The sequence below is a fragment of the Buteo buteo genome, chromosome 16 (genome assembly GCF_964188355.1).
Source record: "Buteo buteo chromosome 16, bButBut1.hap1.1, whole genome shotgun sequence".
NCBI classification, from domain to species: domain Eukaryota; kingdom Metazoa; phylum Chordata; class Aves; order Accipitriformes; family Accipitridae; genus Buteo; species Buteo buteo.
In genome coordinates, this window is record NC_134186.1 from 9,938,370 (window position 1) to 9,949,443 (window position 11,074).

General features: G+C 38.5%; 1 protein-coding gene across 9 annotated transcripts in view; it reads left to right on the top strand.

Annotated features, from left to right (window-relative positions):
- Positions 1-11,074, top strand: part of CPT1A (carnitine palmitoyltransferase 1A) — a 47,851-nt gene extending 36,777 nt beyond the window's left edge. For all 9 annotated transcript variants that reach the window (XM_075047775.1, XM_075047771.1, XM_075047779.1 and 6 more), the window contains 4 exons: positions 2,821-2,973; positions 4,078-4,182; positions 6,980-7,072; positions 8,586-11,074. In XM_075047775.1, coding sequence (XP_074903876.1) covers positions 2,821-2,973; positions 4,078-4,182; positions 6,980-7,072; positions 8,586-8,672 — 438 coding nt within the window. In that variant the 3' untranslated portion in view covers positions 8,673-11,074. The remainder of the gene's footprint in view (positions 1-2,820; positions 2,974-4,077; positions 4,183-6,979; positions 7,073-8,585) is intronic.

Genomic DNA, 11,074 nt, shown 5'->3' on the forward strand with positions numbered 1-11,074 from the left:
AAGATTATATTATATGCATTTGTATATTATTTTAAAAAGAGTTGTCTGCCTTTACTGCTTGCTTCTACTTTTCTCTGGGTTTTTCCTTAGAGTTTTTCCTGAGCAATTGTATCCTCCATGGACTATCCACAAAGCTTTACTCCTGAATGCCAATGGTAGGCATGCCTAGTATGACTACAAGTGATTTATTAGTTTATCATGCTGGCAGCCAATAGGCTGCTCACTGTGTCCCAAAATAAGTGGTGTAAAATGCAGCGATGCTGGAGATAAGAAGTGACAGTTTGCCATATACTTGGTGTGTTGCATTCCACATTATAAAATCCTAATAGAATGGGTGTCTAAGTGTTTTAAACAGACACTTTCTTTCAGCCCTTGCAACATTCATGCAGTGTTCGTAGAATCATAGACTATCTCTAATTGGAAGGGACCCATAAGGATCATTGAGTCCCACTCCCTGCTCCTCCCGGGAATACCTAAAACTAAACCATATGACTAAGAGTGTTGTCCAGATGTTCCTTGAACTCAGACAGGCTTGGTGCTGTGACCACTTCCCCGGGGAGCCTGTTCCAGTGACCGACCACCATCTCAGTGAAGAACCTTTTCCTAATGTCCAATCTGAACTTCCCCTGATGCAGCTTCATTCCATTTCCTCATGTCCTATCGCTGGTCACCAGAGAGAAGAGATCTGCACCTCCCTGTCCGTTTGAGGAAGTTGTAGACTGCGGTGAGGTCACCCCTCAGCCTTCTCCAAGCTGAAAAAACCTAGTGACCTCAGCTGCTCTTCATAAGTCTTGCCCTCGAGACCTTTCACCATCTTGGTTGCCCTCCTGTGGACACACTCTGATAGTTTGATGACTTTATATTGAGGTGCCCAAAACTGCACACAGTACTCGAGGTGGGGCCACACCAGTGCAGTGCAGACTGGGACAGTCACCACTCTCAAACAGCTAGCTATGCTGTGCTTGATGCACCCCAGGACACGGTTGGCCCTTTTGGCTGCCAGGGCACACTGACTCATATTCAACTTGCCATTGACCCAAACTCCCAGATCTCTGCTCTCCAGCCTCTTGTTCGCCAGTTTGTACGTACAACCAGGACTACCCTGTCCCAGGTGCAGAATCCGGAACTTACTCTTGTTAAATTTTGTACGGTTGGCGATTGCCCAGCTCTCTAGTCTATCCAGAGCTCTCCGTAAGGCCTCTCTACCCTTGAGGGAGTCCACAGCTCCTCCTAATTTAGTATCATTGGCAAACTTACTTGATGTACATTCAAGTCCTGTGTCCAGATTCATTATAAAAGCATTGAAGAGCACTGGCCCTAAAATTGAGCCCTGAGGAGCCCCACTGGTGACTGGCCACCAGCCTGATGTAACCCCATTTATTATAACTCTCTGAGCCTGACCCATGAGCCAATTGTTCACCCAATGTATTATGGACTTGTCTAGCTGTATGCTGGACATTTTGTCTAGAAGGATGCTGTGAGAGACAGTTATCAAAATCTTTGCTAAAATCCAAACCATCCCACATCTACTGGCTTCCCTTGGCCAGCTAGGTGGGTGACCGTGTCGTAAAAGGAAATTAAGTTAAGTTACTTAAACAGGACTTTCCCTTCGCAAACCTGTGTTAGCTGTGAGCAATAGCTCCATTGTCTCTCAGTTGTTTTTCAATAACTCCCAGAATGACAGTCTCCATAATTTTACCAGGCACTGAATTGAGACTGACAGCCTGTAATTACCAGGGTCTTGCTTCTTACCCTTCTTGAAAACTGGGACAACATTTGCCAGCTTCCAGTTGACGGGCACCTCTCCGTATTCCCAAGACCATTGAAAAATAATGGAGAGACGTCCCACGATAACATCGGCCAGCTCTTTTGGTACGCTGGGTTGAATCCCACTGGGCCTCATACACTTATGTGCCTCCAGTGGGAGCAGCAAGTTTTGAACAAGTTCAGAGTTGGCTGGGAGTTTATCATCCTCCCCAGTCACAGTCTTGCAACACAGGGCTCTGGGGGTGCCAGGGCCCATCATTGGTGGTAAAGACAGAGGTGAAGAAGGCACTAAACGTCTCTGCTTTGTCTATGTCCCTATTTGTGAGGAGCCCTTTTTGTTGTCCTTCACAGTACTAGCCAGCTTGAAGTCTAATAAAGCTTTGGCCACACGAATTTTCTCCCTGCAGTGGCAAAGAGCATCCCTGTAGTCCTCCCATGTCACCTGTCCTTGCTTCCAAGGTCCATATACTTTCCTTTTCAACCTAAGTTCTAGAAGAAGGTCCCTGCTCAGCCAAGCAGGCCTTCTACCCCTCTTGCTTGATTTCTGATGCTTTGGAATTGCCTGCTCCTGAGCTCTTAAGAGAAGGCTTTTTAAAAAAGACCAGCATTCAGGGACTCCTATACCTTCAGTGTTGTCAGTTTGCCTTCTAAAGTGGATGTTGCAGTTCCAGCTTGCCTTAAGTCATGCTGAGGTTTGCTCTTCTGTAACTTTTTAAGACTAGGATCTCCAGAAGCTAAATGTACAATAATGTAATAAACTTGACTTGTAATCATGTTTGATTCTGGTTTAGATCACACTTAAAATACAAGTTTGTTTTCACTATGCATTGTTTACAGCAGGTAATGGTTGACACTTGCTGATACCTGAAATTGAATGCATGAGGTTGAAAAGTCAGAGGATACTAGTATTTAGTGTTAGTTGCACGCATCATCTTATACTTTTATCATGCAGTGCTCTAGGCTTGAGAGCCATTGCTGTAACTTAGTTTCTGCACCTCCATCCTCAACCCAGTTCACTTAACTGATTTTTCTTCATCTTTTTTTTGTTGTTAGAATGAAAATAAGCTTAAGTTCTTCCGGCTTGCTGCTGCCAAACATCAGCATTTGTATCGTCTTGCCATGACTGGTGCTGGCATTGACCGCCATCTGTTCTGCCTTTATGTCGTGTCCAAGTACCTTGCTGTAGATTCTCCTTTCCTTAAGGAAGTAAGTGACTTTTGATAACTATTAATTACAGTAAATAATCCTTTGTTTAGTTAGTGTTTCGTGGTATCTGCTTACATACTTGTAGAACTCTGGTTTTCCTAAGAAAAAAGGTAAGAGTTTAGCTAGCATTGCTTAACATCTGCTGGTAGATTTACAAGTTAGTTTCATTTTGCTTTATGTATACACTTATTAATAGATCTGTAGTAATGCTTTCTGTGAGGTTTGTAGTGTAATACATGCTATCAAGGATTGCGAGAAAGGTATAGTCAGTGTTACAAAAAAAAATACTGGTTGCTTCTGGGTTTTACATATTTTCAGGGCAGCACAACAGAGGCTGTGTGTTTTCTCTCAAGAGTTTTCTTTTGGAACTGTGACAAAATCACTGTATTTTAAGTTACTTTGAGTTAAAGGAGCTGTATATTGTGGGGTTTGTTGTTTGGTTTTTTTTTAATGCACAACATTAATGTTACTGTTTATTACCGTGATACATACTTCATTATTTAAACTAGATTTTAAGGTTGGGTTTTATAAAAGTAATTAGATTAGTCTTTTTCATGTTTTCTGATTAATAAAAAATGTGTTCCAGCTTGCCTCCAAATTAAACCACTCACATTTGTCTGTTTGCCCTCCTAAATGTGAGTAGTGGCTAAGTCAAGAATAGAACAACTTTCTACAGCTTCCACAGACTTTTGAGATACATGTGTATTGCTAGAGATTTTTACAAGCTTTTAACTTGATGTAGTATTTTACCAGGATTTGAATATTGCTATTAATGATCTTGTTGTTAACAAGACCTGTTGTACAGAATTTACCAGGCTATAGACCAGATTAATCTGTTTTGAAATAGCATTTCTATTGAAAGAACTTTTTTTCTCTTTAATATATGAGATCATGATGTCAGTTTCTCAATGGTTTGCATATCAGGTCAAGTTTAGCTGTTTCTTTTAACCTTCTTAATTGTTCATTCCATTGAAATGGGAACTGGAGTTATCATTAATATTGCTTTATTGAGGCTTTCTAACTTACTTGACTAGTTTTTGAGAAAGTTGCATGTTCTTAAATAGTGTGTTATACTTGTTTGCATCTCTTTCATATCTAATAAAGGTTTTGTCAGAGCCTTGGAGGCTCTCAACAAGTCAGACACCACAGCAGCACATTGATCTAAAGAAGAACCCTGAGATGTTATCCTGTGGTGGAGGATTTGGACCGGTATGTTTGCTAAATACAAGTACCCCTTTAAAAATAGATTTATTCTGAATATACCAGTCTAAAAATTTCAGATCTGTAATACCTTAATGTTGCACATCAAAGGTGCAACACATGCTTTTAAATGCATGTGTTTAATGTTTTCCCATGATGTGGATTGCTCTGAAAAATCTGCATCACCTTTTTCTCATCTCCCACTACAAGAATAGATTATTCTTAAGGAAATACATAGTTGTCAAATGAGGTACAGGGTTCCATGGCAGAGAGATCTGATAAAGTGGGGGATTTTATCACATTACTTACGGTAATGGTCCTGCACATGGTCAGGGCAATCCCAAGCACAGATACAGGTTGGGCGATGAGTGGATTAAGAGCAGCCCTGCAGAGAAGGACTTCGGGGTGCTGGTTAATGAGAAGCTCAACATGACCTGGCAATGTGCATTAGCAGCCCAGAAAGCCAGCTGTATCCTGGGCTGCATCAAAAGCAGCGTGGCCAGCAGGTCGAGGGAGGTGATTCTCCCCCTCTACTCTGCTCTCGTGAGACCCCACCTGCAGTACTGTGTTCAGCTCTGGGGCCCGCAACATGAGGGACATGGACCTGTTGGAGTGGGTCCAGAGGAGGGCCACAAAAATGACCAGAGGGCTGGAACACCTCTCGCTTGAAGATAGGCCAAGAGAGTTGGGGTTGTTCAGCCTGGAGAAAAGAAGGCTCTGGGGAGACCTTATAGCAGCCTTCAAGTACCTAAAACGGGCCTGCAAGAAAGTTGGGGAGGGACTTTTTACAAGGGCATGTAGTGATAGGACAAGGGGTAATGGCTTTGAACTGAAAGAGGGTAGATTTGCATTAGATATAAGGAAGAAATTCTTCACTGTCAGGATAGTGAGGCACTGGAACAGATTGCCCAGAGAGGTTGTGGATGCCCCATCCCTGGAAGAGTTCAAGGCCAGGTTGGATGGGGCTTTGAGCAACCTGGTTTAGTGGAAGGTGTCCCTGCCCATGGCAGGGGGGTTTGGAACGAGATGATCTTTAAGGTCCCTTCCAACCCAAACCATTCTATGATTCTATGCCCAGAGCTACTGTACATCAGGCAATTATTACCATGACAAATGCTTTATTACTTAAACTAGATTTTAAAGTTGGGTTTTATAGAAGTAATTTTATTGCTCTTGTTCATGTTTTCTTATTAATAAAAAATGTGTTCCAGCTTGCCTCTGAATTAAGCTACTCACATTTGTCTGCTTGCCCTTCTAAATGTGAGTAGTGGCTAAGTCAAGAATAAAACAACTTTCTACAGCTTCTGCAGACTTTTGAGATGTGTATTGTTAGAGATTTTATAAGCTTTTAACTTGATGTAGTATTTTACTGGAACTTGAACATGGCCATTGATGATGATATAGTTCTTAACAAGATCTGTTAAGCAGAGTTTATGGGGCTATAGACTAGATTAACCTGTTTTCAAAAAGCATTTCTATTAAAAGAACAATGAGAGGGATCACAGGACTGCTCTTTGCCACACAGAAATTGGGACGACAAATACAGTGTATTTTGGCTTGTTTGTTAAGCTGGAAGGGTTTTTTTTGTGTGGTTCTTTTTTAATTTATTTATTCATGTTTCTGATACAGCTTTCAGTAGTTCTTGAAGTTGGAATGAGTTTATATTGCAGTATCAAGGAAACCTAGCTATTGCAATGCTGCTCATTAATGAGAAACTGGCTTGCTCCAGCAGATTATAAAGTCAGTATTTAGAATCCCCAAAAAGGTGTGGTCTGGCAATAAAATAGCTTTTTGGCTGCAGGAATTTTTAACACTTTTTTCCTTTTGTTTTTGCTAATGCTACATTAACTGCTCCCTTTTATTATTTCTTCATTCCTTTAATTTCCTTCCTTCAGTTGTTTGCCTTTCCAAATAACCCTGCTTAACATTTCCCTTCATCATTTCTTGTATCCTTGCAAAAACTGCTTTGGTTTGCTGAAGGAGCTGAGAGATTCAGTACATCAGGCTTTCCGTGCGTGTTGTGTGTGTTGGTTTTTGGGTTGGTTTTTTTCAGTATTCTGTAGAATATAGCCCTGTAGCACTAATGGTTGGAAGACTATCGGGCTGCTTGGCAGAAGTGGCAGCAAAGAGCTTGAAGGTTGTGATCCTTTGAGTTAAGAAAGAGAGGAAGGAGGGTGGAAGCAGGATAGTCATGGTTTACTAGGCATACTTTAAATATTACATCAGACTGAAACTTGGGACAGTTAATGCTGCTAATGTTGAAATCGGACCAGAGTTCTGTTCATGGTATGCGTGTTCAGAAACATATCTTTGCTGTAGAGTTGGATGACTTTGCCTTTGGGCAAGTTTTCATACTATGAGGCTTGTATACTCTGTATTTATATACTGCATTTGTTTATATCTGCAGAGTGATCCCATGAAACAGGATGTTTAGGTATACAGCTGAACTATTTTATTCCTTTCTCCTTAAGCATGGAAGCTGTATAGCTGCTTAGGACCAGACCTCGATAGAAGGTCTTTGAAAAAGTATTCTATTTCAAAATACTAAAACTGAGAAATATTGCAGACATGTATTCAGAAAATGTTAATTCCGTGCAATTCAGATGAGACTAGAACCATTTCCTTAAGTGGAATAAATCTTCAGAAATGGTGCATTAAATGTAGAAGCTTAATTTTTGCTTGAGGAGAAATTGCAACTGATTTTTAAAACTGCACAGTAAGAATTGTGTAATTATGTATAAGATAATTTAGGAATGGAAGAAAAAAAAAGTTTAGAACTTGTTTTTTCTCTTCTTTCTTCCCCTAGGTGGCTGATGATGGTTATGGTGTTTCTTATATTATCTTGGATGAAAATTCCATCCATTTCCATGTCTCCAGCAAAATATCTTGTTCTGAGACGGTAAGAGTCAGTCCTTTCCTATGGTTTAATAAATCTGTTCTGATATCTGCTTATAAAACTGTTCTACTTATTGTCCAAAAAAATTTAGTAGGACTTGCAACATACAGTTATAACGTGTTTTTTCTTTCTCAACACATGCTGTTTTGTTGGGGTGGTTTTTTGTCTCCACTTCTATAAATTTAATAGCTTTATGAACCAAGGAAACCATATTCTATTTCATTTAGCTTTCAAGCATAAAGAAAGCACAGTCATCTTTACACATGTGTAGTTCCCTGGAACTTGTGTAAAATGTCTCATATCTGTCCCATAAACAGGAAGATGGGTGTCTCCTGTTTTTTGTTATTATAGTTTTGCTTTGATTTGTCTCTGGCTGCAGTTGTAAAGGCAGAGCAAAATGTATGCTTCCTATTCTTTAAATCTTCTTGGTTTAAATAATACTGAAAAAAGCTGGCCCATAAGTTGTAGTCTGTGCTTGAGAAACGTAATTAATAAAAAAATTTATGAGAATAAGACCCCTTATTAGAATGCAGTAGATGTCATCCATTCACTGTCCTGCTGTTGCGGAGGCCTGCTTTGAGTGAGCTTCAATTCATCCTTCCCTTTAGATTTTTATGACTGTAATAAACCTGCTGAGTTTGTTCAAGATTACATACCTGACCTAGTTTTCCTCTTTTGACCTTAACTTGTCCGAGAGATCTTGGTGCCTTTGGTTAATCATTAAAGATTAGGAAATACAGCTTTTTTTTTTTTTTCATAGTTCAAATTGTTCTTCAGATGTCTATTAGCTTGTACTTTAAATTTCTCTGTATTTTTTACTTACTAGTCAAGTCAAAGGTCCATACAGAAAAGGCAGCATTTCATGTGCATGGCCTTGATATTAGTAGGGTCTTTGTAGTAGGTCCTGTAATGTAGCTAATAATTTATATTTGTAATCTTAATTTTTTCCTTGTACCATTCATCTGACACTTAGAATAAACAGAACAAGTTCATAGTTTGTTTACACTTAGATAATTGTGATTTTCATTTTCAACACTTTATGTAATTTTTAATGGCAAATGATTCAGGATTCTGATAGGAACTCAAATACAAAATGTCTTTCTGCTCTTTCAGTACTTCTAGGTCATTAGTCATACATTTTCTGAACATTCTTTTGTTTTCTGAAAATTAGCTTTTGCAAAATCTTGTATAAAAAAACAATACCAAACCCCAGATATTTTAAAGTAACAGAAAGCTATAGATGCATCTGATTTCAAAAAGAGATGATCTTAGTTCTATCTGTAGGAAAGTAAATGCACAATGAAGAACTCATTAGTCAGTAATATCATAAACCTGGATTAATTTGTATAGCATTAAAATTCTTGTGGTTTAAATTCGCCATTTTATGGTAAAATACATGCCCTAATTCTCTAAGCTCCAAAATTACAAAATGTTAAAAGGTTCCATCTTTTGCCTAAAACATAACTGTTGATTGACAGTACAAGTCTTTGGTTTTGTTTTTTGTTTGTTTTTAAAGGATTCTCATCGTTTTGGAAAAAACATCCAAAAAGCAATGGTTGACATCATGGGTTTATTTAACCTTAGTAAAAACTGTACCAAGTGATTGCCTTATTGGTGCCAACCAATCTCCTGTTGTTGGGATGAGAACTCTTCTGCACAGTGAATGAGAGCAAGGTTTCTCAAACAGCTGATGAAGAAACTGAGTCAACATCTTCTTGATCACCTATGAAAACCTTATCAGTGTATTGAAAGTTTCTTTTTTTTTTTTCTTTTTTTTTCAGTAGTTTGGAAGAGCTTATTTCCACAAAGGATGACTTTTGAAATCTTGTACATTTCTAGGGATGAAGTATATTATCACTGCATGAAGTCATGTATATTCTTAACTCCTGCAGTTTTCTCTTAATTTGTATACACTTGCTCTATTTTTACTTAAAATTAGTCTACTTGTATTCCAGAATCAAAGGGATAAAACACACCGTCTTAAACTCAAATACTAAGTTCGATTTGCTATGTATTAATAGCAGAATGTTCTTCAGTGTATCTGTTGCTTTATGTCAATGAATGACAGAACTTGTGACTGTTTACTTTCATTGTTTTGGGGGGCAAGGTTTAAGGTAATTTCTGTAAAACATACAAAAAAAAAATCCCTGATATTACCCACTGTAACATATAAAGTTGTAGAAATATTTTGGGTTTTGGAAAAAAAAAAACAACCATTGGGTAGTGCTACATTGGGTAGTAAAATGTGTCACCTAATTGGCAGGTGTCACATTTTTCTTATTGCTCACAAGCATATTTGCCACATCATTGATTTTAATTCCATATAAATAATTGAACCTGCGTGCTTGTTCATGTGAGTGCCTTAGAAGAAGAAAGATCCTAAACCCAGGAAAAAAAGCTTATGCTGGAAGTTGGTTTTACATTGTCTTAGTGATGAAGGAGGTGAAGTAGTAGTAATGCAGATCTAGTTTTCAAATTATAAGATGGGTTGATGTGGCATAAGTAGACGGGAATATGTTGCCATATGGTGCAGTTAGGCTTAAAGCTGTAATGAAATGCTCCCATCTTAAATAGCAAAGATCAGTCCCTATGAAATGCAGGAATAACGTGTTTCAGAGCTACAGTTACTCATGTGTTTATTTTGGTGAATGGTATTGGCAGTTGTTTGAGATAAGAGTTTCTGGGTCCCAGGGAATGTCAATTTAGTTAAATGCAACCTGTTGGATAGTCTGTGAAGCAATGCTGCCTGTAGAGGCTGATAATTGCAGTTTGCCTGCTTTCAGCCTGGAAGGACCACTACCGCATTGGCAACCATCTGCATGAGAAGGGCAAACTATTAAAGCTGTGGAAAATAGCTCCAGAATGGGAAAATCCTGGCCTTCTCAGACCCCTCCTGGGAGATGCTCTTGGTCAAGCACAGTTTCTGAAGGATACAAGGAGGAAGGAGGGGAAAGCTATTTCACTCAAAAAGAAGCATAATGTTTCCAAGTCCAGAAATAAAATGGCTACTACATAATGGAGTACCTTTGTGTGAGATGCTTCTCTTCCCCAGGCTTTATAGGTGTGGTTACTTTTTACATCCTGCAGTGCAGTAAAGTGTACCTGTTAGCGTAACAATTTTATGTTGGGTTTTTGTTTTTTTTAATGTAAGGTACATGGTATTTAGTAGTACAGTGAATGCTGCTCCAGAGCTATGCTGATTTTAAAAGGCCTTTCGGGTTGATATAAAACTTCTTATTAGACTTTGAATGTTTTCTGGCCAGTATTTCTAACTTTCCATGCCTCTTCATGTTTTTTTTTTTACTCTAATGTAACTATTGAAACACCTGTGTGTGTATGTATGTTTGAGGTGGGAAGCCTCATCCCAGATGCATCCTTAAACAAATGCATGCTCACATAAATGTAGGAACCCTCACAGGAATCGGCCAGCTACACTCATCATTTGATTAGGGTACAGTGTGTGGGAAAGGACACTTTGAAATAAGCCTTACCACAGCTGGCAGGCCTGGCATTTATCAAACTACTCCAACAATTTTGTAGTGATCTATTCTTTTGGAGCTGCAGACATAATGCACAGGTTTTTTGTTGTTTTGTTAGGTTTTTTTTAATTGACCAGTGACCAGTCTGTGCTTAAATTAACATTAGGGCATATGAGCTTGTAGGATTTTCTTTAAAAAAAGAGAGAAAAAAAAGTTTAGATTTGACTCTCAGGTTTTAAATGTTTCAAGTCTAATTGTAGTTAGTGCAGTTATCAATGCAATTTTACATTCTTAGAGAGTAAGTATAATTGGCACAGAAAGCTGGTTTTTATTGTAAATGTTTTAAGCATTTTGTCATGTTAAAAGTGTCTTTTTTTAATTTGGGATAGGTCATAATTCCTAAACAGATAAGATTTTATTTCATTTTCTTTAAAATGTCAACAGCATGTAAATAAAATATGCTTTTTGGATGTAAATCTTAGAAATCCACAGTGAATGTAGGTTATTAATAAATAACTAATTTAAA